We start from the raw sequence: 25,356 nt of genomic DNA, 5'->3' as shown, positions 1-25,356 counted from the left end.
AGGTGAGCGATGAGCAGGAGGGATGGAGAGGCTCTCCCCTGGCAGCACATGGTCCCAGACCAACCCACACAGAGCCCAAATATGGGAAGACCTGTCACCAGCCCAGGTCTGGCTGCTGGACCTGTTCTGGACAGCAGTGCCAGGGACGAGAGGTCATTTGGTAACAGCCAGTTCTTAAACGCACTGCCCCGTTCATTCCCTCTCCTTCGCCCTTCAGCACCCTCCTCAGCAGGTCCCTGCCTGCAGGAGCACCCTCCAGCTGGTCTTGCTCCATCAGGGCCACCCAGCACCTGCGCCCCACCCCATGGACATGCTTTTGAGGCGCATCCCCAAGGGGAGAGAGGGGAGGAAGGACAGAAATCAGACAGCTGGGCAGCTCTACTCACCGGTGGTCCCCTCCTGCCTGGGCTGCCCACAGTCCCTGGGGGACCCTGTAGGACAAGGCAGGTGACGATGAGGATGGGGAAGCAGAGGCAGCCCCTCCCAGTCCCACCATGCCAGCCGATGCCCATCATGGCAAGGTCCAACACAGCATCAAGGTCTTGACGCATGTGGCCATGAGGATGGTGGGTCAAGGTCCAGGCTCAGCTCCCCCTCTCGATACACCCCACCGCCCCAGCCCTCGCCCGCAGCCAAGTACAGAGCGTAGGATGGGAACCTGTGTACCAGGCTTTCCTTCTGCGCCTTCTGCTCCCGGGGTGCCCCGCGAGCCCTGGAAGGAGAGCCTCGTCTCAGGAAAGCAGAGCTCGGTGGCAGGGTGTCCCCATCAAGGGCTCACCCAGCCCCAGAGCCTCCCCCCAGTATTAAAAGGTGGCACATCAGCGGTGGCACGGTCCCCAGGGTGCTCGTCTGGTCTGTGTTGAGCCATGGGTTCGTTAGTGCGTGGCCCATCCCCGCACGGCTCCTCCCTGCTCCATCCCACCTTCAGATGCCATCGCTGGGAAATAACACGAGCGTGGGAGGAAACCCGGTTCCCACCATGAACACCTCGACCATGTTTTTTTTCCCCTCCTCTCACCCCAGCTATTTATTCCTGGCTCCTTCACCAAGCACGACTCTGAATAACAGAATTTTCCAAAAAAGTTGTTATTTCCTGCGTTTTCTGTGCTCAGGGTTCAGAGGGAAGTTGGGGTGTTGGGCAGGTGGTTTGTCAAAACACTTCATGCAACGTGCCAAAGCCTGAGCTGCTCGTCCCCAACTTATCCTGGGCAAACTCCCAAGCTGGCTTCCCTGTCCCGGCGCCGACGGCACCACGCGCCAGCGCAGGGACGTGGCTCATCTGCTACTTACGGGCAGCCCAGGGACTCCGACCAGCCCCCGCTGACCCACGCGGCCCTGGAAAACAGCGAGCACTAAGGAAAGCATCCTTCTGCCAGCGAGAAAGCTGCAGATTCGGAGGCAAAGCCGGTGCCCGCAGATGCCATGGCTCAGCCCCAGCACATCCCAAGCCACCCAGCGAGGGGGCTCCGGGGTTGTTTCAATCACCCACAGCCAAAGATGCTCCAAGATTCAGGTACAAGTCCCAGCACCCCATTACTTACCCGGGCTCCCCGCAGTCCTGGGGTTCCCTTCGGGCCATCAGGTCCTCGGCCCCCCTACAATTCACACAAAGGGGGACACAGTCATTTTGGGGATCCCTGCAGGTCTCCCCCAGCCCCTCCACCCCGGCGAGCACCAAGAGGACTCATCCAGCCGCTGCCACGTTGGCAGGTCAGTGCGTGGCCGTAGCGGGGATGCTGTGCACAGGGTGGGGGGGCCAAGAGCCTGGGGACCCTCCCCGGGGGGCCTGGCGATGCTGTCCCCTGGGTGCTGGGACCCACGGGCAGGGTGGCCGCGTCCCTGCCCTCCACGCAAGGGATGAGGGCAGTCCGTGGGATGCTGGGGGACACAGCGGCAAACGCCGGTGCTGACCTTGGGTCCCTCGCTGCTGTTCAGCCCCGCTGCGCCCATCTGGCCTTCGTGCCCCTGCCAGGAGAGAGGCGAGGAGTTGGCCAGGGCAAAGGCAGGCTCTGATCCTCCGCCTGCTGCCCCAGCCGTGGCAGTCACCGTCCCCCTGCCTCGTGTCGGGGGAGCGTGGCCAGAGGGGACATTAATTAAATGGCAATGTGACATGGGGGCGCCAGTTGAGCTTCAGGGTGGGGATGGGGACTTCCCCTGTCCCCCAGGATTATAAAACTGTCTAGAAAAAAAAACAAAGCTCAAGGGGTTGGGTATTGGCCCAGAACAGCACAGTTGGATATTTTTGTTTCCTGATGATCAAATTAAAGGTAATTCACAGGACTGCTGGGTTACAGCCCCGTGGGAAAGGCACCGTGTGGCAGCGAGACGAGTCGTGCTGCGTCTCTGTCTCTTGGAGACATGGGAGGATTCGTTTCTCATCCTGAAGAGCAAATGTGAGAGCAGATCCAGGCAGGCATCCCGAAAACCCTCCGAAGGGGATGCTGCAGACCAGAAAGGTGGGTGGGAAAATATCATCCCTTTTTCTCCTTCTCCTGAGAAGCTGGAAACCAGTAGAGATAAGCAGCCAGCCTGGTTTCAGCTCCCAGGTAGAAATATTGATCTGTGGCCAGGTTTGTCCATCCTGACAGCTCTCTCAGAGCACCCGCTGCAGGAAAAAGCCCTCTAAAAACCGTGCCGTGTTCCTGTGGCTCCTGGAGAGCTGCTGTGCTCAGCTCTGGGGAGCTGGGCAGTACAGCTGGTGGGAAGCAGGGCAGCGGGCTGGGCGAGGGCAGCCCTGGGAGGTGGAGAGCCCAGCAGCACTCAGGAGATGAGCATCAGGTCAAGAGAGCGATCTGTGAGCCCTGTGCTCCCCAAACACCTGCAAAGGGTGCTGCCCTGGAGCAGGGACTCGGGGGGAGCCCTGCAAAGATGCTCGGGCTGGGGAGGACTGCCCTCGGACCTGCTGCAAACCCCCTGCCTGAAGCTGCCCTCTCCTCGCATCGCCGAACCCACCAGCTAGTTTCGGGTGATCGATGGGGGCACAGCCCGAGGGGTCTGGAGCAGCCGGGCCAAAGCTCTGTCAGTGCCAAGTGCTGCGGCGCTGGGGGCACCTGCGACCCCAAGGATGGGGGCTCTGAGCAAAGCTCCCCACGGCCGAGCAGAGGCCAGCGGTGCCCAAGGGTGATGCTGTTAGAGGAGTCCCTCAGCCCACACCAGCTCTCACCACCCCAACGAGCAAGGAAATACCAGCACCGCTGCCAGGTGGGCTTGTGGCTGCGGTGTCTTCAGCCCAGGAGAGGAGGAAGAGGCAGCGCAGAGGGGCAGAGATGCCTGGGATGCTGGAGGGGAGCTGGGATTAGGCGGTGGGAGAGATGGACCCTGCAAACCTGCGGTGCCTGTGCCAGCAGCACCACGGCATGCTGCCCATTGCCCGGGCTCAGGAGCAGGCAGGAGTGCTCACCCCGGGGAGGGCTGGGGCGAGGCAGCGCTGCCCACACACCTGCATCCCTCAGGGCTGTCACCTCCCCACACCGCTGGCACCCCTCAGGGCTGTCCCCTCACGGCACATCACTGGGCACACACGTAGCCCACCCCGTGACACCCCGGACCAGCCGTGGCACTCACCTCTGGTCCCCGGGGCCCCGGCGCTCCTCGGGGGCCGGAAAAGCCCTGCAAGCCGACCTGGCCCCGAATCCCTGCAGGCCCTTTTGCTCCTCGTGCTCCGCGTGGGCCCTTGGAGGAACAAGACACAGCACGTCACAGCAGGGCTAGCAAAGAGGGGGGACAGCCAGTGCCTGGGGCTCCCCGACCCCCTCTGCACACCCGGCCTTTGGCATGGGGCCACTCTGGATGAACATCCCACGACCCTCCCCCGAGAGCATCCCTGGGGCACTGATGATGGGGCAATACAACATTTTTAAACAGCCAAAGCAAGACAGAGCAGGGAAGGATGGACTGGGGCAGCGGCGTGGTGGGATCAAGCACAGCCTGAGCTGCCCGGCTCTCGTGGTCCCCAAAAGCAAACGCCCTGGGTCCCTGGACATCCACCCAGCCATCCACCGGCTGGAATATTTCACAGCTGAACAACAAAAGAGGAAGCAGCTCGAGGAATTCCCCCACATGCCAGGGTACATGGTACCTTGTCTCCTTTGGCTCCCAGGTCCCCCTTGGCTCCACCCGGACCTCGACAGCCCTGCAAGAGCAGCAGAGGTGGAGGGTACACTCAGAAAACCACGTTATGCCTCTCCTTACAACCAAAGCATGCTGTGATATGATTTTGGCATCAAAGTTAGTTAGTTTTGCCCAATTTAGATCAGGACTTTCCTCCCAATGGGCCTTTTGGAGCTGGGAGCAGGTACATGCTGGATCTGCTCCTCATGGAAGGGGGTTCCAGAGCTTCTGGGTTCATTCACCACCAAACCATTGGTGCCCCCAGCACCCCCTGCCAACCCCAGCCCCTCTTACTACAGCAAGGCGAGCCCAAGCGCAGCTCTGCCCTCCCAAACAACTGCTGTTGCCACCTATTCAAAGGTCAAGTCCCAACACAGGCAAAGACCACGAAGCTGGTGCTTTGGGCTGCTCTAACGCAGCTCTCCTGCATCTCAAGCAGGGACAGCATGGGCACCATCACTCACCCGCTCTCCTCGGGTGCCTTTTGAACCAGGCAGGCCAATAAACCCCTTTAGAGAGACATAAAATGCAAGTTTAAAAAAAAGAAAAAAAACCAAAGGAAAACAGCACATGAACTCATGGAGGCTGACAACCCTCCCATGCTCCAGGGACAGGAAGATGCTGATAAACGGGAGACACCAGTTCAGCTCTGCAGAGCTGCTGCTGTTGATGGGATTTGCTCCTGAACATGGACCAGGGGATGCATGAGCCCTCCCAAGGCTGCCCCCACCCACACAGCAGCCCCCAGCATGAGCACAAGGTCCTTGTCAGCCTCCCAAAGGCACCACCCACACCCCCCTGCATCCCTCATCCCTTTTACAGGCACCAGTTTTCAGCTCTGCATGTCGGGGTTTTGGCACGTGAGAAGCAAACGCACCCAGGGCTGTGCTCGGCTGGGACGTGGTGGGTCAGGCAGGAGGAAGGCCAGGCTGCCCCAGCCTCCTCACCCTTTGGGAAGGGCAGCTCAGCACCCAGAGCCCTTGGGGAAAGGGGTGCACTTAATGATGCACCAGGGAAGGGACAGGCAGCGCCGGGGCTGGGGCATCTCTGCTGAGAAATCCATAGAGGGGGAAAAAAAAATTCAAGGTCCCTGCAAGCAGCAGAGTCAGAGGAGCTTTGGAGTCTGGAGATGAGGAGCGTGGCCACAGGGACGTGGCCGTCCTCCCCACCAGCCCTTGTGCCACAGCCACTGTGGGAAGCGGAGCAGGACATTCCCCCGCAGTGCTTTGGGGGCTGCGAGGGGAGGATGAGAGCACCCCGCACCCAGCCACCCGCTCCCACGGACTCACCCCAGGGCCCTCCTGTCCCAGCTGTCCCCTCAGCCCGGGGACACCGTCCGTGCCCTGCAAGAGGAGCGCTGGCATCAGCCGGTGCCAAGCTGGCCAGAGTGTGCCCAGCCCCACCGCGCCCCCAGCCCCACCGCGTCCCCTCCCCAGGGCTGCCGGGGACCTCCAGGCTTCGTTTGCAAGATCTGCTGCAAGTGTTGCCCCCTCTCCCCACCTCTCTGGTCCCTCCAGGGAAACACCCCAAGCGCAGGCTTCATCCCCAACAAGGTCAAAGCCAGCAAGAAGCTCTTACGGTGTCTCCTTTGGGACCAGTGGATCCCTCCATCCCAGCCGGACCCTGGGGAGAGGCAAAGGCGGTGCGAGGTTTGGAAGAAGAGGGATGCTGCCCGCTGGGCTGCTCTGCAGATGAGACCCCAGCCCACAGGAACCCTGCCCGGACCCCCAGGAGCTGCACGTCCCACCCCAGGGACCATGTCCCCATCAGGACCCAGCCCTTCCCACCCACCCACTCCTGGGTGGCCATAAAGACCTGCAGGGTCAAGGACTTCACACCCATTTGCAAAGCACATGGGGGACACAAGTCCCAGCAGCTCCTTCCTCACTCAGCAAGAACATGGTGGGGCGACCCACACCGGGACAGCACCCGCTTACCTGCGCGCCCCTGGGGCCGGGGGGGCCGCGTCTCCCCTGCAAGCCCTGCGGTCCCTGCAAAGCAGCGAGGGACGAGGAGCTGCCGTTAGAATCGCATCCCCGCACGCACCCCGCACAGCCTGCGGGGCAGGACCTCTCCTGGGAGCCCCGGGGCTCCCAGCCGGCCGGCGCGAGGGGACCCCCCGCCACGGCAAGGGGGACAGCAAGGATTCCCAGCCCTGTCTCAGCCTCTTTGCAGGTTTTGGGGTGGGTTGAGATCACAGCCCAGCTGGAGGAGACCCCTCCAGGCTGGGTGACCGTCAGGACACCCTCCCATCCCCGCACCCCCACCAGCCATCCCAAGACACCCCGTCCCCGCGAGGTCGGCTCATCCCTGGTTGCAGGCACGTACCCACTTACCTCAGGGCCCCGGGGGCCGGGCAAGCCAGGAGGGCCCATTTCTCCCTGGGGAGAGAGCAGGGAAGGGACGGGGTGAGCGCAGTGGCTGGAAAATCCTGAACAGCAGAGGAGGGGAACCGGGGCAGACCCACCTGAGAGCCATTGATGCCTCGGCACCCCACGGATCCCGGCTGGCCCGGCTCCCCCTGCAATGCGGCCACATGCAGGAGATGGGACGGAGCCCCCCGAGGCGATGCTGGGGGGCTTTACTGGCGAGCACCAGTTTTAACACCATTTGCCCCTTTGCAATTCCTCCCCCCCAGTACCAGGAGGCTGCATTTTAAGCAGACGCATCCTCTTCAAGTGGAAATCAGCACCAGGGATGAAGCTGGGCAGGACAGCGTGGCACGCCCCAGCCTGCCCATGGTGGTCCTGCCCCAGCTCCCCCAGCCCAGCCATCGCCTGTGCTTCAGCAGAGGTTTGAACCAAAGAGCTGTGACTTACCCTGGGGCCGGCAGGGCCTGGGGGACCCACCGAGCCACCTTCTCCCTGCAGCAGGAGACAAAGGATGCCATTTCTCTAGCCTGCTTTGCTTTGAATCTCTCCTTTTAGTCTTCACAACCCAAATTCTCCCTTTTCTTCACATGAAGCATCAGCTACTTGATGTCCCTTCTCGAACAGCTACCTGGCCAGCCCCTGGCTCCCCCGCTCCTTTCCACTCCCCACCACCAAACCACTTCAATTTTCCCTTTAAATCCCCTGCAAACCCCTCCCTGGCTGGGATGCTTCCCAAAGCCAGGACAGCAGCTATCAGCATGCTGAGAGCAGCATGGAGAAACCCAGGTGCTGTGAGCCTGGGATTCATCTCAGCTGAAGGTGGTCACTGAAAATACACTGATGCCATGTGCTCTGCAAAGGCTCGTGTCTCTCCATCGCCAGCCAGGAGAATGAGCTGGGATGCAAACGTCCATGTGGGAGATGCTGGAGGTGAGGGGAGGCTCCTGTCCCCAAGGTGCAAAAGGACAAGGTGCCTGGTTGCTCTGGGGCAATATCCCCACTAATAAGAGCCACCTCCAGGAAAAAGATACAGATGTAGTTTGGGTCCAGCTCTCAGAAACAAAAAATAAACAAGGATTTTGTAAGAGCAAACCACAAAGTGGTGCCAGTGACCTGCAAAGCCCAAGTCCTCCCTCCTCAGACCCATCCTTCCAGCGGGGAGCAGTAGGCTCCTGCAGCTCTTTGGGGAGGGCTGGTGACACAGAGAAAGCAAAACCACTCACCTCTGGTCCCATGGGGCCTTGGAAGCCCATCACACCCTTCAGACCTGACATCCCCTGGGAGAGAAGCCAGGAGCGGGGTGTCAGCGAGGTGCCCACCCCGAGGTGGCACCTGTTTTATCCAGTCCCCTGCAGGAGGGTCAGGGCAAACCCAGAGACCATGAGGGCTTTGCCCAAAGTCAGGAGAACACAGGCTGGAGCCAGGGCTGGAGCTCAGGGTCATCGCAGAGAAGCAAAGGGGTCAGCCCAGGAAAGGGGATGGAGGGAAGGAGCAATCCCAGCATGAGACACCCCCAGCTTCCCCGTTAACTCACGTGAAGCCCAGCAGGACCTGGCAGGCCATTTTCTCCCTTCACCCCCTGGAAAAGCCAAGAGCAGCCTGAGTGATGGAGGAGAGCATGACCTGGGGTTGGGGGGCCATGGCAGGGAAGGAGCACCCCCCTGCCCGACCCAGGGAGGGCTGTGAAGAGCCAGGACAGACACCCTCACCTTCGCTCCCTTCTCTCCTTTCTCCCCAACCGGTCCAGGGTCACCCAAGAAACCCTGAAATGGGAACAACAAGGACGTGTGAGCCCCAGCTGGACCATCAGGAGCTAAAATGTGGCTGCTGTGCCCCAAAGGTCTGTTGCTGTGGTGCAGAATGTGGACTCTCAAGCTTGTGCTCAATGAGGCAGCCCCAAAGAAGAGCCTGGCCACTTGTCCCCGGCACAGTGCCACCCCATTGTGGCTACTCCGCTCCCGTGTCCCAAGCCAGTGTTGCACCATGCCACATGCAGCAGTGACACAGAGGTGCCTCAGTGCCCACAGGGCTGGGCCGGGGCTCTCCACAGGGTGGCAGGGCCATGGCCGTCGCCTGTGCCTCGGAGGACACCGCGGTGCCCTGAGCTGCACACAGCAGCAGTGGGGAGGAGAAGGAAAAGCTTCATGGGCCCATGTGAGAGGTGCGAGGCTTCACGTGTCCGCAGCTGACGAGTGTCAAGCACAGAGAGGTTGAGCCCAAGGGAAGGGATTCTCTATCTGGATGTGGGGATGAGGTTCACAGGCAAGAGGGTACAAAGTACAGGCCAGAAAAGATAGATAGAATCACAGAATCGTTTTGGTTGGAAAGGACCTTTAGATCATCCAGTCCAACTGTTAACCCAGCACTGCCAAGGCCACCACTAACCCATGTCCCTCAGCACCGCATCTACACGGCTTTTAAATCCCTCCAGGGATGGGGACTCCACCACTGCCCTGGGCAGCCTGTTCCAGTGCTTGACAGCCCTTTGGGGGAAGAAATTGGTCCTGATATCCAAACTAAACCTGCCCTCGTGCAACTTGTGGCTGTTTATACATGATAAACCATGTGGGATTGCTGTCTCAAAAAGAAGTTGGGTTTCAAACACCCCAGTACAATCAGACCTCGGAGGAGCCCAAAATCTCCTAGGCAGCTCTAAAACTTTTAACTAACACTTCCCTTAAAAAGACTGGGTGTGAGGAAAGGAAAAACAAAGGGTGACAAACCAGTGGCATTCAATTTTTTACGGGCATTTTATATCCTGGCTGCCAAAGCCCTGGACCAGCCTGTAGAGGAACCGCAGGCACCTGCAGCCCCCACCGGCCCTGGGCTGGGGCATCTCGGAGCACGGACCCTGCACGGCTGGAGGGTGGCAATGGGACATCCCACCCTGTAATGTGACATCAGGTTGGCGCTTGGGGGGGGATGTGGGTACCAGGCACTGCTGGTGTGGTACCAGTGAAACCAGTAATGAAAAGCTCTTACTGCTGGGCATTAAGTGTATGTGCTGGGGCTGGCACCGCGTCGTGCCCACAGCACCGGGTGGCTGAGCAAGCGAGAGCCAGCTTACCTCTTCTCCCTTCTCGCCAGCCAGCCCCCGGTCACCCTGGAATCCCTGTGGCCCCTGTGGAGAGGGAGGATGGAGCAGAGCGGGTGCTGAGGGGCTGCCCAGCGCCTCCCACCCACGGCCAGCCCCGCTCCCGCCTCCTGCCCACCCCAGTGCACACTCCCGGGGGGCTGCCAAGAGCCCCAAACCTGTCAGCGTGATCCAGTCCCTGTCACCACCCTCCAAAAGCCCCCCGAGAAAGCTGCCGAGCCCAGGTGCGTTGCCCATATTCCCCAGGGATTGCTGACGGGGTCTGGAAAGGGGCAGGGACCATCCCACCACCCCGTGCCCAGCTCCACAGCTTGAACACTATCCAAGCACTCCATAAGCGCTCTCATTTCTTCCCCCCACCAGTTATTTTTTCCTGTAACAGCAACCAGGAGGTTCAGGTGCAGAGCAGCAGCCCAGCTCAGGTTATCCCAGCTGCACCTTAACACACACGTGGGACGTTCTACAGCCTGTTTTTTTGGGAGACACAAACCTCAAGGCACTAGTCCAGGGCTGCCTGGGTTTGTGGGCTTAGGAGCGATATTTTAGTTAAAGGAGGCAAGTGAACATAAGGAGCAGCAGCATTAGGAGCCCCTTGTCCCCTGCCCAGGGCTTGGGGCTGCAGCTTCCCCACCCCGACACTGGCCGTGCCTTGGCCCTGCCTGCTTGCCCATGGCCCTGCCTGCTTGCCCATGGCCCTGCCTGCTTGCCCATGGCTCACCTGCTCTCCTGGCAGCCCCCACGGCCCAGGTTTGCCATCCAGGCCAGGGAAGCCATCTGAGCCGGGGTAACCCGCACGTCCCGGCAAGCCCTGGAGCCCAGGTTCACCCTGGGGAGAAAAAAGTCAAGGATAGAAAATTAAAAAAAAAAAAAAAAAAAAAAAAAATCACAAATTAAACGCTGAGCTCTGCCTGCCTCGTGCTTTTGCAGCAACGCCTGCCAAACACCAAGCTCTTGGTAGGGGGAGAAGTTTTGTGTGTCCATGCACTGCAGGTGTTGGGCATGTTGATGTACCCAGGCTCTCTGATCGAAACCGCGGGACAGTCGCAACCAGCAGCTGTACAGCCAGAAACGGAGCAGAAGGCAGGGAAGAAGCAATGTGTTAAGAGAAGGTCAAGCACAAACCCTCTGCATCTGCTTCGTGGCTCTGCGGCTTACCCTCAAAGCCATTTCTGATGCTTTCCCACACGCAAGAGCCTGAGCAGATCCTCTGGACTGGGCAGCACCAGCTAAAGCTTAGGGGCAGCTTTTTTTTTCCACCCTCAGCTCACTGGCAATTCTGCATTAAGGCAGGATAAAGAGCGGTCTGGAACAAAGGGAAGATGTTTCCCTTCAAATCGCTTCGATCGTTTGGATTTCTCAAAAATTTTGGAATGTTTGGTTGCATCCAAAAAGTGCTCTGTGGCAGGTGAGCCCGAGCACAGCCCATGGGCAAACCCAACCCAACCCAACCGTGTGCTCAGGGGCTGACGCAGGCGGCTGAAATCCCTCCTCCTCTTCCTCACCCCTGCTGTCATCCGAGCAGCCTCCCCCAGACAGCGAGAGCATGGAGCAGAGACCTGCTGCAGCCTGAACGAGCATCAAAGACCTCTTGGGCCAAGGTCTAGTAGAAACGTGAACCTTCACAAGAAGCGCCCCAGAGTGGTCAAGAGCCGAGTCCAAAGTGGAGCTGAGTTTCCCTGTTCAAAATCTGCCTTTGGCAGATACCAAAGCAAGAGCAGGAGAGCAGGGGGCCGGGGACAGGGCTGTGGCTGTGACACAGCCCCCCGAACCAAAGGCTTGCAGATGGCCTGTATAATGAGTGGAAAAAAATCTGCTCCTTTCCATTCCTGTGCTGATCCCCCCAAACTGCTGACTCCCCTCACAGATCCTGTTTATGTAAAGACAGAGAATAACTTTGGCACCTCTTGGTTAAGCTGCGCCGACAGACTCCAGTGTTTACACTCAATTGGCTTAACACAGTCAGTGACGCCTTCCAGCTGTTGGCAGCTGGTAAAATACTACCCCTGGGGTGCATCCCTGCTGCACGGGAGCGGTGCCGGGGGTGACAGGACACCTGGCAGCAGGATGAGTGATGGAGAGCAGACACAGCCCCTGATGGCACAGCTGCGTGTCTTGCCCAAGATATCGACTCTAACATTTGCCATGAGCTTTTGGGACTCAAAGGTTCAACACAGCTGCCAGGAACCAGCCTGTGCCCTGCTCACCAGCCCGTCCAGATCCTCCTTCAGCATCAATCCATATAAGCCCAGCCTGTCCTTGGCTCCTCTTCTCAAGCCAGAGGAAAAGCCACCCTAGTTTGGAGAGGAAGACACGATGACGAAGAAGATGGCAGGAAGAAAGGAAGGTCAATGTGGAGAGGGAGCCAAGAGGACTACAGTGCTGTGGTTAAGGTCGCTGGGGAGATGCTGTGTGGGATGGGAAACATTGGAGGGCTGAAGGAAAACGATTGCTCCCTGAGGCCCTGCTGCACAGCAGCTCCCATCAAAGACCATGGGCAGAGATTGGACATCCCTTTGGCCAAAGCCACGGGGCAGGGAGTGGGCGGGTTCCAAAAGGTGACAAAAGGACAGAATGCTTTTGGGACAACCGCACCAACTTGTGTCCACTGGCCTGGGAGGGCACTGGGTGACACACGGCAGAGTCCAGCACCCAAAGGGACTATGCTGAGCCCATGAACCTGCTGGAGCGTGGTGCTGCAAGCACAGGGCAAGAGGAGCTGCAGCGTGGACGCCGTCAGGGGAACGAGCCTGCTGTGGAGAGCCACCCCTGCCAGCCACAGCAGGGTCCCCAGCGAGAGGGCCATGGCATCACCTCCCACGACCCTTCAAACCAGGCGCACGTTTCCTTGCGCAGATCCCAAACCAGCACCAAACCTGACTGCTACAGTTCCCTGTCCCCCAGCGCCCCAGGGTTTGATCCAAGAGGGGCAGGGTCTCCGAGGGTCCTCGGGACAGCCCCGAGGGCACACTCAACCTCTCCAAACTGGGATCTCCCCGCAGCCAAGCCCCCCACCAGCACCCCACTCACCGTGTACCCCCTCCGGCCTTTCTCGCCTGGCTCCCCCGGATCTCCGCAGGGTCCCTGCACAGACAGGGATCGAGACAACAAGCGTGTGTCCCCCCCCGTGCTGAGAGCAGCCCTGGGAGGGACCCACACAGTCCCTATCCAAACACAGGGGCAGGAACCCAATGACCTGGGGAAGAGAAGCCAGCACCGTTCAGCTGGCAGAGACAGAGGGGTAGGGGCTCATCTGCCAAGGAAACCCAGGGAGTGAGATACCAAATATCCCCCGGCTTTCAGTGGGCAGCAGACAAGCAAACCATTAGGCTGCTTTGAAACCCAGTCCCAAGACCCTTTAATTACAGCGTGCCAGAAGCCACCGGGCAAGCAGATACTTTTTAGGGCAGCCCAAGACTCTGCAAGTGACTGGGGACACCGACCCTGCAAGTGACTGGGGACACCGACCCTGCAAGCTGCCCCAGGCCAGCCGAGGTAGCACCCAGCCATGGAGGGGACACCAGGGCTTTTCTTACTTACAGGTGCTCCTGTTTTCCCTGGGTGTCCTGGGGGTCCAGGGGCTCCGGGTTTTCTCTGGATTAAAAAGAGAAACATTGGTAAACCAATGTCACTGACAAAGTGCTTGGAGAGAGGAAAACCCAACTGACCAAGCCGAGAAAAAACGAACCACAGAAAGTTGCTTGACAGCGATACTCACCGGCCAGCCTGCGTGTAGAAGCTGGTAAAATGATGATTGCTGGAAGGAGAATGGGAGGGGGAAGCAAAACGTTAAAAAAAAACAACCTAAATCCCTTTTTCCTGGCTTCAAAGTCTTTCCTGTTGCTTGGGAAGACACAGCAATGAACCAGTCCTCTAATTATTTTTTTTTATACTATGTGTATGCAAGTCAGAGGACAAGGCTTACTCTGAGAACAATGTGTAAGAGATAAGGTGTTGCTGGCCTCATTAGCAAATGACGATGGAGACCCCACTGCTGAAGTCCAGCTCCCCCACAGATGCCCTAGCAGCCCTGGGACACAAGAAATGTTCTGCACATGGAGAGGTTGGAACCGTGTTGTTGGTGAGTGCAGATACCATCATATTTAGCCCAGGATGGACTAAAACCAGCTGTTTTGGTACTACAGTTCACTCCAGGTGGGAAACCTCATCCCAACCAGCCCCATCGGAAGGCCCAGAGGAGGAGACCCTCCAGCAGTCATGGCTGGCAGGCTTTCTCCTCTCTGCTCCTAACAGCCACATCTTTCATGTATCTCCATTTTTTTTAGAAGACCAGATGACCACAAAGAGGCCAAAACCCACCCAAAAGCCACAGGGTGGGCTAATCCCATCGTAGCCACAGCTAATCCCACCGTATTTCAAAGCCAGCGTAAAGGTCCTAATAACTTACAGCGCAGCCTCCTCTCCGCACGCTTCCATGACAGGTTTCCCCAAGTTTTGGGAGATGCCCAGGAAACAAAACAATGACTATCTCCAGCTACCAGCCACCCTTCTGCCCTCCCAGCAGCACAAACCACAGGCACTCAGGAGGCAAACCCCACCTTTCCTCCTCATCATCCCTCCTCCTTCTCACGGCGAGCCCAGACGGATGGTCCAGGCAGCTCCTCCAAATCCTGGCTTGCATCAAAGGCAAAGAAAATCCTGCCCTTGTTCATCACCCCAGTCCCAAGCAGCTGGAGGGGCAGGATTCCCACATGCTGCCTGGCTTCAGCCTCAGGGGTGCTGGGAAACCCCCTCCTGTCCCCCCCTCCAAAGATCCATCCTCCGATACCAGAGCAGAGAGGAGGGAACAAGCCAAGGAACTCATTAACGAAAATAAACACAGACCCTTCAACATATGGAAATATTTCTCATAATGAGCGTGGCTCTCGAGGGCAGTGATGGATGGATGCATTTAATCAGCCCTAACACCACACCAGGCATCTCAGTTCCTTTCAAGTTGATCCCAAATTGATTACTGCGAGCAAACGGGTGCAGTCCTTGCCCGCCCACCAGGGCCAGGATGGTCCAGCCAGTTCTCATTTCCCTCAAAAGCTGCTCACAAAAACTTTTTTGGGGTGTTGGAGCATGGCCGATGCTTTTGCCTTGTCTCAGGAATCAGTGAACTCAGATGCACTCGGGACAGGATATTATTTCATTAGGCTTCCAAAAAAATAATCCAACCTTTTAAAAAGGGGAAAAAAAAAAAATCTTACAGGAGATGTGAACTCATATTTCAGAGCACCAGATGCCAAGGAGAGGGAAGAGAAATTAATTGGCTTCTGCGATTTCAGCAGGAAACGGTTGGCGCTTGGCTGGCTGCAGCTCTGGCCAGCCAGGAGCGGCGCGATGGGCACGGGGAGCGTGAGCAAACGGAGGGGATGGAGGATGGGGAGCGATCACCGCGTGGGTCTGTCCTCCAGTGAAACCCCAGCCTGAAAGCAGGGCAGAGAAAACCCTTCCGACAGCTCTGCAGGGAGCAGGTCATGCCCTGCAGCACCGTCCCAACCACCCTCCCCAGCCCACCCCATGGCCACAGAGCCAGGCGGCCACCGAGCCGCGTCAGCTGCCGACCCTCAGGAGCAGGAAGCCCCTAAAGGCTGCCTCATTTTTGCATGGAGTGATATTTTCTTTTGCTCTAAGCTTACCAGCCCTCATTTCCCAGCCTGACCTTCTGCTTTTAAAGGTAGTGGGAGAGATAAAAAGAAAGGCCTCCAGCACTGCAGATTAAGCTCCCTAATAACTGCGGGAGCCCCAGTTCTCCTTCCCCGGCTTCTGGGACTCCACTGCCACTGAAGTCACCACCCCCAAAACAAGACACCAACAGTTCCTGCCCCTCGAGTTACACCGAGACAACTTCTTGGCAAACCCAACGTCTGGCAATGTGTCGTGAACAAAAACGCAGGACAAGTGGCTTGGGGCAGAACCGCGGTGGCCTTAAGCTGGTTTTGCTCCTTTCCCATGAACAGCAGAGGCTGGTTTCACTGGGAAGGAGCAGGAGAGGCTGCTGAGCATCCCAACAGCCATAACTGCTCTGGGACAGTCCCCGCTGTCCCTCGCTTTCCCGCTCCATCATACTGCATCACGTTCCCTGGCCTGAGAGGTGCCTCCTCTGCCTCACGTTTCCAAAGGCTGAGCCAACACCAAGCCCCAGCAGCCCAGCACGTCCCCCGCAGCCCCCAGTCCCTCGGTTCACAAGAGCAGCGCTGTCCCAAGCGCCAGCACTTCGCCAGCCCCCCGGCAAGCTGCAGGGGGCTGCTGAAGCAGACAGCCCCCCATCCCCACAGCAGCCACCATGCAGCCTTTCACCCCGGTGCTATCTCAACAAAGATTAGCAAAACCCAGCCCCGGGCTTTGCTCTCTGGTTTCCTGCTGCCGAGCAAAACGCCGCCGCCGCCACCGCTGGGGTCATACGGCCACAGACACAATAGCCCAGCAAAGGCTTTCGGGTGCCCCACGTCACCCTTCCCCTCGAGATCAGCACTTTGCCATAGCACCGGGCCGAGTGCCAGCACGCAAACCCCCGGGAGCCTGCGGCCAGGGCCCCCGCAGCCCTCCGGCTCCGGCTTCCCAAAGGCAGGCAGGACCGTCAGCTCCCTCCAGCATTCCCAACGCCTGAGGTGCACCAAAGATACCACGGCTCTACAGCAACATCCCCAGGCATGAACGTTTCTGTCTGTGGAAGAACAAAGCCTGAGGTCCTTTTACAAATGCAGGCAGGAAAAAAAAAAATGCAATTCTGACTGAACGTGCAGAGCAAAGAGCGTCAGCAGCCCTGCGAAGTGCTGTAACCCTGCCCTGACAGCAGGAATCCATCATGCAGATGCCTACCCCAAACACCCTGGGTGGAAGGCAATTGCCCGCACGGGAGCCCACGGGGAGGGGTAAGAGGAGCTCCCGGACCGCTCGCCCGCCGCCACTGTAACTCACCGTGAACGTCTGCCAGTCCTCCCTGGAGTTCCTCCAGAGGACAATGGTGGGGACACCGGGGATGCCCGCAGGGCCCGGGTCGCCCGGGGGGCCCGTCCGCCCCATGGCTCCAGGGTACCCCTAGGAAGACAAGGGGGGTTTAACAGGCAGCACAGGCTGGACACAGGCTCTGACTCGAGTCAGCTTCCGAGCCGAGTCTGGCTCTAGGCACTTTCCTGGGTTCAAACCAGCTCTTAAGATCTAAATAACCCTGACAACAGGGAGAGCAGAAGGAATGAACGAGCTTCACACACACGTGCCCGTGCCCAGACCCATCTAAATGCCACAGATATTGAAGCTGATGCCCACAGAAGCAGCATGACTCGTGGGGCAACGAGCTTGCTCCTCTACAGCTTGGAAAAGATGGAAACTGCTGTACAAACGTGGTCAGGAACACTCTTGCTGTTTTACTGATGGGGAAACTGAGGCACCACCCTTAACCCAGAGCATCTCCAAGTGTCCATCAGCGCAGCAGGCAACGCTGCGTGCGGCAGCAAACCGAGCTGTACCGTGCAGGCTGCTGAGCGCCAGGCTCCTGGAGCAGGGAGGGCAGCCATGGGTCTGACCAACGCGGTGCTGGAGGACAGATGTCCCTCCAAGATGATGGATATAGCATGGGGCTGGACTTTGGGACACACCAGCATCCCTTCTGCAGGTGACCTGAGCTCAAGCTGCTTCATCTCCTGCCTCTGCAGAGCCAGTGACTCAGAGGAAAGACAGCAGCTTGTCCAGTCAGCTCAGTCCTGAGCCTGGGCTTAAAATACCCAGTAAAAATAATTCTTTCCTCTTCCAAACACATGTAAAGGGCCACAAGACTGCAGCTCCAGAAGCTCACACTGCCCTCCTGATGGAAAACGCCCAAACCAACCCAAACCATCCATGGTATTCGCCCCGGACCCTACACCCTATCCTGTATCTTCCCATGTTTCCCTGGACACTCACTTTGTCTCCTTTGGGTCCCACCAGTCCACGTCTCCCCGGACAGCCCTGAAAGGCAAAGGAGAAGAGCTGTGTCACCCCAAAGGGGGACTTCTCCAAATTAGGGAAATCATTTTTGCAGAAGAACTAAACAGAGGAAAACATGTAAAAACATTCTTCAGCTACTTCTCAATGCAGGCTGATGACTTCTCTAAATATTTATCTATTCCAAAGTTACCATTTTTTTAAAATTTCCCTTTTTTCACCCACTACAATGGATGAATAACCTGAAAAACAATCAAAACTTATTTCAAGACAAATGCAATGCTCTGCTTTGAGCCACCACAAACTTTGGGGTGTCACAGCGGTAGAGAAGCAAAGGACAGCGATGCCAGTGGGGGCCACAGGCAGACACCTGGGTTTGCTGCAGGGACAGCGGCTGGAGGAGATGGCTTGGCCCCACTCTGAGCCTCTCAGCCTGCCTCTGGGCAGGACCAGGGTGAAATGAAAACCAACAGTGTGGTTAAATGACTTGAGACCATCATCTCTAGGGCAGGGGGGGGATAAGGGAATGATCTTCTCCTCTCCAGTTACCAGCAAAGTTTCTTCAGGGACATCAAAACAGCTTCTCGCAGGGCCAGGCAGCTGCCCAGCCCCACGCCGCCTGCATGTAGGAGGTTTCCCTGCCCAGTTTCCCAGTGCGAGCTGCCAGCACTGCAGCTCAGCAGCCTGCGCCCACCACCCACTCTGGAGGGGAGGATGCACCACCACCCATCCCTCCCATCGCCTCCGCCACTCACCGGCAGCCCCGGCGGTCCCGGCAGCCCCGGTGGTCCCGGCTTCACGTGACCCTGCTGCCCATGTGCCACCAGCGAGGTAGGGTGCCCCGGGTGGGTAGCGCCGTCCCCAAGCCCTGGGACAGCAGGGCTGGCTGCTACTGGACGATGCTCTGGGACACCCATCACTGACCCCGTCCCCAGGGGACCTTTGGGCACATCTCCTTTGGGGGCAGCTGCCTGACGCACCGATGGAGAGACCTTGGCGAAGGTGGCAGGCACATGCAGGTCAGCGACGGCATCGACGGGTTTGCCGGGTGAGAGCCGCCGCCGGGTGCCTGCATCACCCATCAGCTTGTCTGTGGTGACGTTCTCCTCGCGGGGGTCAGAGGCTTGCTCCTTCTTGGCTGCTCTGTGTGTTTTGACTGAGGGTCCTGGGCGGATAAAAGCACCATCAGTCACCCAGGCATCACGATGGTGCGTGGGAGACATGGAGGAAACCATGACTATGGACTGACCGGAGCTACCAGCGACCCATGGGCTGCTCCTGCCGCGTCCTGGCCTGCCGGGGCCGGTGATTTTATTATAGGTAGAGTTCAACAGCTCAAAGCCTTCATCCTCAATAGAAAGGCTGCCCTCCTCCTCCTCAGCCCACAGCACCTCGGTAGCGGAGAGTGAAGTCAGGGCGCTCTGGTCAGGCTGGAGGTTGAGGGTCTCCTGGGCATCCTCCCATGCCCAAGGCAGCCCCAGGGTCAAATCTGAATTGGTGAGTCTGGAGTCCTGAAAAGAAAGAAGGAAAAAAAAATGAAATTTGAAGTTTTCACTTTTTCCCCCTTCCCTGCTCGACACCCTTGTGTTGAGAAGAGCTGGGTGGGACCTCAGCCCTGGCTGGTGGCTCCTTGGGGCTGGTGCCACGCAGCTGGTGAAGAGAGAGGCTGTGAGAAGTCACTAGAGGGAGATGCAGGCCCACACTTGCCTTGCGGGGCTGCAGAAGGGGAGGAAAGAGGTACAAGGATATATGGAGCATCCTTCCCATGGTCCTTCCCATCCTATCTTCTGTTGGTTGAACCCATTACTTGGCTTTGATTCTGCTCTGCACCACAGACCCAAGATGCACACTTGCTTGGGAGCACCAAGGTGGATTTGCATCAACAGCAAGTAGAAAAACCCAACGATTTCACTGCCAGAAGTGGTGATTCTGCAGGTAAGGACCCAACGGTATCGGTGGGTCTGGGGAGCCGGCTCCAGCCAAGCTCCACTTCTGGAAGGCCCTGGGAGGCAGAGGAGCTCCAAAGGCAGCAGGAGCTGCTGCGGCCTTTGCTCTGCTGCCAGATGCCATGCCATCAGATTGGAGATTTCCAAACTCTTCTCATCCCAAGTGGGGAAGAAAAGTGAAAATATTCATTTTTCAATTTTCAAACGTCATGTTTGAAGAGTTTCTTTTAAAAACAACTGAAATGTTTTGCTCTCAATAGTGAAAACTTTTTTTGGGAGGGATCCTGTCTTTGTTTGTTATATATAAATTATTATAATTTATTTCGATTTCAAGCTTTCATGCACAAGCGATTTTATAAGCTAAAACTCATCTCAAATCAGAAAAAAATGTGTTGGGTTTTTTTAATATCAAAATGAAGTATTTTGACAGCCTTTTTTTTCCTTCCAAAATCTACCCCAAACAGACTCTTTCCCCACAACACATTCTAACCAGAGCAAACCAGCATCCTCCTAAAAAAATTAGCACTGCCAAAAACTACTGCTGATACCAGCTACGGACACAGCCCCTGGACACCTCCACAGAGCATCCCCACCCTCAGGCCCACGGGAGGAGGATGGCCAGGGCCACCATGCAGCCATTTTCATTGGTTCCCTATGATGTTGCAGACACAAGAGATGTATCTAAGACTACGTGTAGGTACCCGAGGAACCCATCCTGGGTCACATCCAGGTTCCTCTCACATGACCCTTGTTGCTCTCTAATCCCTGCAGCGGCAACTGCAGGGGGCTTGGGGTCAACCACCCACGACTGCCCTTGAAGCCATAATACTCGCCCAAAGAAACAATATTTTTCTGAGCCAAGACAGCCTCTGGGTATAGAGGGTTTTGGAAAAACAGGAATATTCCCACTTTCTCAGCCCTTAACACAAATTTTTCACCCCACTTGCAAACAGAGACTTGACCCCCCGCGAAGGGAGAGGCAATGGCAATGTCGATGTTACTTTTCCTCTGGCCAGCGCCATGTCCCAAGCCGAAGGACCAGCATTTCTCTATCACCAGGATTTTTATGCCCCAAACGGCATCCATAGCTGTATTTCTAAAGAACGGTGTCTACAGTTGGTGGTAAGTAGGCAAGTGGCAGCCTAGCACCAAGGAGGAAGGGCTGAGAAAGGTCAGGATGAGGCAGAAAAGACAAACAGCAAAGGAAACAGAGATGGCAAGTGGGAAAGCAAAGACCAGAGGTGACCAGCCAGCCCCTCTTTCCCCAGAGACTTCTAATAATGACCCATGGTCCTGCCACGCAGACTGGAAAAAACACCAGACACAAATGAATGGTAAAACACATAGAACAGGAGAGAAGGGAGAAGTGATTTAGAAAAGGAAAAGACAACCCTGACCCATCTCCGGCCAGCTCCCTTTAGCAACTCGATGCTCCCAGATTTTCCCCTGGGCGCTACCCAGCCCGCAGGAGAGCTCCTTCCCATCACAGCCCTGAAGAGCACAGGAAGATAAAGACTGCATGTCCTAAAGAGCACCCAGCACCCGGGTAAAATTCAAGGAGCTTGAGGAAATTAAGTGGCAAAAGCTCTGCACAAAGTGATCAGCACAAAGCACCTGAAGGGGACGGGCTGTGATGAAGCTGTTTCATCGAGAGAAACGCTAATGTACAACGAACGGGCCTGCAGAGTTTGGAACAAATTAAAACATGCTGCCAATTAAATCACAGCGGTTCTTCTGCCTTCGAGGTGGAAGGAAATCAGGCTTCAAATCGTGAGAGCAGGGAAGCAGCCAGGGCTGCTGATCCGCAGCAGGGCCAGGCTGGACCTGGAGCATCAGGGCAAGCGTGGCCAGCTGGCACGTCCCTGCCCTCGCCCAATTGCCCCGGCCAGCCCTGCCCTCTGCCCAGGGACACGGGAGGCTGGGAAGCTGCTGGTGGTGGTTGGTCCAAGGAAGCACTTGCAAGCTGGGCAAAGCTCACCCCACGGACAAGCTCTGCACTGTGTTCCAATCGCTGCGGTATTTTTTTGGTGCTAGAGTAGCTTCCAGGCAGATCAGGGAGCTGTGCTGCCCTCCCCTGCGCTCACAGAGCACAGCGCTGAGTGGGGGACTGCGGGGAACAGGACCTCAGGGCAGGACAAGCCCTTCCCCTGCCGCCCTTAGATCAGCATCGGCTAATGAGAAACTGCACCCGGAACGTAGCGCCTTTGCAGCAGAAGGTCCTGTGGTTTAGCTTAAGCCGTTCACAAACATTAGAAAATAACTAAGTAAAGAGCATTCCCCCCCTGCCCCACCGTGACAGCATCCACAGCCCAGAGAGCAAACCAGCACAGCCCTGCCAGCCGCCTTCTCCTCTAGCCCTACAGCCTTTCTCATGGAAGCAAGATCCAAATCTCAAGGGAACCACAGACATCAGCTCATCAACCCCTCCAGCATTTTATTTGAACGCCAAAGTTGCTGGAATAGGGGTTAAAGACACATAGCATGTGGGGAGGATGAGGACAGAGCTGCCAGGCACCAGCTTCACCCAGTGCAAGGTCAGATGTGCAGTCCCTATGGCAGTATGGGCTCTCAGGAGGACGAGGTAGGATCCTTTGGTGCTTTCCCATCACACATGTTACCAGGTACATGCCTTCCCTCTCCTTGCACTTGGGTCCAAGGCAAAACAGGGCTGTGAAACTAGAGTTGAGGAAAGGCAGAAACCTGCCCTCATCACAACACGCTTTCTCCTTCTACCTCCATTTCGTAGCCCCTTTGCACACAGCATAGTCACGTCTCTCCTTTCTCCTTGCCACGCAGCACCATGACCACCAAGGAGAGAGCCCCACGGGATTAATGACAGTCTGTACTAAAAGCAGACACTATCCATCCAGGGTAGCCCCTACGCAGCCACACATCACCCAGCCGAGGCAGAGACCAGTGCCCAGAATTAAATTAGCCTTCCCAAATACATCAGAACCAATGGATTCAATCACACGAGGGTAAAACCCTTCAGCAGCTCCTTCAGCGTAACATATAAGCCAGATTTCGAACCCAGTTAAGAGCCCCCATCATTAGCTTTACCTCACTCGGTTTGTGGTCCTGTTTCTGTTTAAGCAGGATGGCTGCGAGCTGGCGGTGGTCAGTAAGGAGCTGTAACACAGACGCTAAACCAGAACTTTTTTCCTTTTTAAACTAATACCATTAAAAAAAAAAACCAAACCTTAGTTTATTTTACAAAGTCCTTTCGGGAAAGAAATCAAATAGAGAGCTGCAGAAAAAGCGTTCTGGCTAAAACTCAACTTCATCAATTGTACATCTTAAAAACAGTTCAGCTGTTAATTATGAGCAACCACATTCCCTGCAAGGTCACCTTCCCACAGAGCACGTGAGAGGAGCCAGCCGGGAACCGAAGGGACCTGCAGGCAGCTGGTTCACCCTCCTGAGCCCAGCCGAGCACTGCGGGGCTCATTCCTTACCCAGCCACAGCAAGGAGACCCACGGCCACCTCGGGAAGGGAACCACAGAGCACAGGGCAGACCTGGAGACTCTGCAGACCCACAGTTGAGGTGCCCTTCGCTCTACCCACAAAACCCTCGACAGACACACAAAGCTCATGCTTGGCCATAGCTACCACTGCTCTCCACCTTCCCAGCACCCGGCTCCTGTGGCTTGTCCAGGAGGAGCTTCTGGGTAGTCTGAGATGCTAGTTGCTCCTATTAATGCACTATAATTAGCAGCCACTAGCTCACTTTCCTCCCTGAACAATGCAGTCCTCAGCCTGCAGAGTTTTTTAGCAAACCACAGCAAGACCGGCAGCAGCTCCATACCACACTCTCCAACATCTGCCCAGCAAATATATTTAGCATTATTTGTAAACCTCCAACCCCAACAGCTGGGAGCCTGGAGAAGAGCATCTGAAATATGAAAGGGGCTGAAAAACTCATCTCAAAGGGAGGCAGGAGTTCATTTACCTCCACATCCTCCTTCTGGCACAAAGGAGGCTTGGAGGTGAGGACCAGGCATTAGATGCTCCTCCACAAGCTCCTCCTGCAGCCACGCACGGTAATTAAACCTTCTGCAATCCCAGCTGCACGGTTCAGTTTTGGGTTTGGCACATAGTAACTCCAACAAGAACTGAGAGCTGGTGGGGGCAGGAACTTGGCCTATTTGTAAGTTCCAACTAAAAAAAGTTTTAAAAGTTGACTCGTTCCAGGTTAGCTTCGGGTTTTGCTATTTCGAGTCCTATTACTTAGCCGGGGGGTGAAAAACCTCTTCAGCCACCCCCAAAGAAAATTTCTTCGCTTTTTATTTTGTCACCAAACTTTTCATTCATGAACAGACCTGCAGCAATGAAGGACATTAAGAAAGTCCTTAACATTAACTTTCAACCTGAAAGTGAAAATATTTCATTTGAGATGGAAAAAAAAGCAGTGCCAAGCCCTGCCTCAGAGGCTGCTGTGACCTGGGTACCTGGATCTGCTGCAGGCTCCCACCTCCAGCAGCACCTGAGACACCCAAAGATGCAGGAAACTCCACAACAGGCATCTTCTCCTTTCATTGAATTAGGCACCGACATCTTTTTTTTGGGAAAATAGGAGCCTTTCACTTCCAAGTTCCATCTTAGAGACCATGGACATCATCACTACCTCCCAACCTAAACCCCCAAGCAGGGCACGCAGCTCCAGCTCAGCCAACGGGCGCCTACCAAGACCTGGGGTTGCAGGAGACCCATTGGCATCACGACAGTCCCGCTCTCACCTTCTAGCCAAGGCCTTTGCTGATAACGAACAGCAAGTCAAGGAAACAAAAGTGCCCAACAGAGCCATAAAAGGGAGGATTTGGGCACTAGACCAGAAGTGTCCACTGGCGCAGGGAGCTGGGGGAAGGTGCAGAGAGCAGGCGCAGCTCAAGGCTTTCCCACCGCAGCGATTCACCAGTTTCACGAAGGACAAGGACAGACAAGTTCAAGGCACAAGCTGCTACAGCAAAAGAAAAACCTTGCTGGATGATTTCACGTGCCAAAGACATCCCACGCAGAGCCAGCCGCACACATCAGTCTCTCAAGCGAGCACCAAGGCACGCTATCGAGGTGTTCACTGCACAAGGAGCATCTCCGGGGTGAGCATGGCCTGCCCTGCTCCCCAGCTCCCACCAGCCAGGAGGTGCTGCCAGGTTTTTCAGGACATTTTCTCCTCTGCAGCACTGGCTGCTGCCATGGAGACTGGGCTGGGGTTTCTGCAGGCTGCCACGTCAATGCCTGTAGCAAGAGAGCTCTTAAAATCAATGGGCTGTTACAGGGGAATCTTTTTTTTTTTAATTTTGCTGTTAAAAAAGAGAAGCCACCCGATGCCTAGATGTACCTTAAAGTCTCAGGCAAAGAGGTTGCAAGGGTCCCGATCAAATCCTTTAAAATAAATCGGCAGAAGCATCACTCCCCTCAAGGGGAGGTTTCTAACACCCTCCCTTCACCCCATCACACCCCACCAGTAGCAGACATACTCACACTTTCCCCCCAGAGATACCAGCATGTGCTTGTAAAAACCCACCTGAAGGCATGATAAAATTGGGTCCCTGACGCAACCAAGCCTGCCCTGACATCAACCTGCCATCCTCCAAGCCAGGCCTCCACCCCACCCCAGCCTCGTTTAGCTGGAAGGAAGTTTTGCTCAAGGTTTGGAGCCTGCATCCATGCAGGTGCTCATGAGCATCACCATGGTCCTCCCTGCCCAGCCAGGGTGGTGTGACCCATGCTCGGCCCCACAGACAAAGCCCTGCTGCCAAGGTCTCCTACAAAGCCTGAGGAGCCCCTTTGGAGAGAACCTCACTAGCCCTGTGTTCCTCAATTAAGCTCCTAAGAGGGACACATGTGTCAGCAGAGACACATAACCACCCAGGTGACAGTCACTGCAGGACAGCAGCTCCCTCAATG

At 56.6% G+C, this 25,356-nt stretch overlaps 1 protein-coding gene across 1 annotated transcript in view; it reads right to left on the bottom strand.

The window, feature by feature from the left end:
• LOC137671008 (collagen alpha-1(II) chain-like) overlaps positions 1-25,356 on the bottom strand; it is a 78,290-nt gene that overhangs the window by 13,470 nt on the left and 39,464 nt on the right. Inside the window, exons 6-31 of the mRNA XM_068414227.1 lie at positions 18,748-19,013; positions 18,258-18,645; positions 17,482-17,526; positions 16,501-16,620; positions 13,292-13,330; positions 13,114-13,167; positions 12,604-12,657; positions 10,295-10,402; positions 9,550-9,603; positions 8,192-8,245; positions 8,017-8,061; positions 7,706-7,759; positions 6,930-6,974; positions 6,578-6,631; positions 6,447-6,491; positions 6,048-6,101; positions 5,689-5,733; positions 5,400-5,453; positions 4,575-4,619; positions 4,079-4,132; positions 3,565-3,672; positions 1,912-1,965; positions 1,542-1,595; positions 1,291-1,335; positions 659-712; positions 387-431 (exon numbers count right to left, since the gene is read on the bottom strand). Of these exons, the coding sequence (XP_068270328.1) occupies positions 387-431; positions 659-712; positions 1,291-1,335; positions 1,542-1,595; positions 1,912-1,965; positions 3,565-3,672; positions 4,079-4,132; positions 4,575-4,619; positions 5,400-5,453; positions 5,689-5,733; positions 6,048-6,101; positions 6,447-6,491; positions 6,578-6,631; positions 6,930-6,974; positions 7,706-7,759; positions 8,017-8,061; positions 8,192-8,245; positions 9,550-9,603; positions 10,295-10,402; positions 12,604-12,657; positions 13,114-13,167; positions 13,292-13,330; positions 16,501-16,620; positions 17,482-17,526; positions 18,258-18,645; positions 18,748-19,013 (2,037 nt within the window). The remainder of the gene's footprint in view (positions 1-386; positions 432-658; positions 713-1,290; positions 1,336-1,541; positions 1,596-1,911; positions 1,966-3,564; positions 3,673-4,078; positions 4,133-4,574; positions 4,620-5,399; positions 5,454-5,688; positions 5,734-6,047; positions 6,102-6,446; positions 6,492-6,577; positions 6,632-6,929; positions 6,975-7,705; positions 7,760-8,016; positions 8,062-8,191; positions 8,246-9,549; positions 9,604-10,294; positions 10,403-12,603; positions 12,658-13,113; positions 13,168-13,291; positions 13,331-16,500; positions 16,621-17,481; positions 17,527-18,257; positions 18,646-18,747; positions 19,014-25,356) is intronic.

The sequence above is a fragment of the Nyctibius grandis genome, chromosome 16, assembly GCF_013368605.1.
Source record: "Nyctibius grandis isolate bNycGra1 chromosome 16, bNycGra1.pri, whole genome shotgun sequence".
NCBI classification, from domain to species: Eukaryota; Metazoa; Chordata; class Aves; order Nyctibiiformes; family Nyctibiidae; genus Nyctibius; species Nyctibius grandis.
The sequence above is the reverse complement of the archived record's forward strand: the minus strand, read 5'-3'. Positions and strand labels throughout refer to the sequence as shown.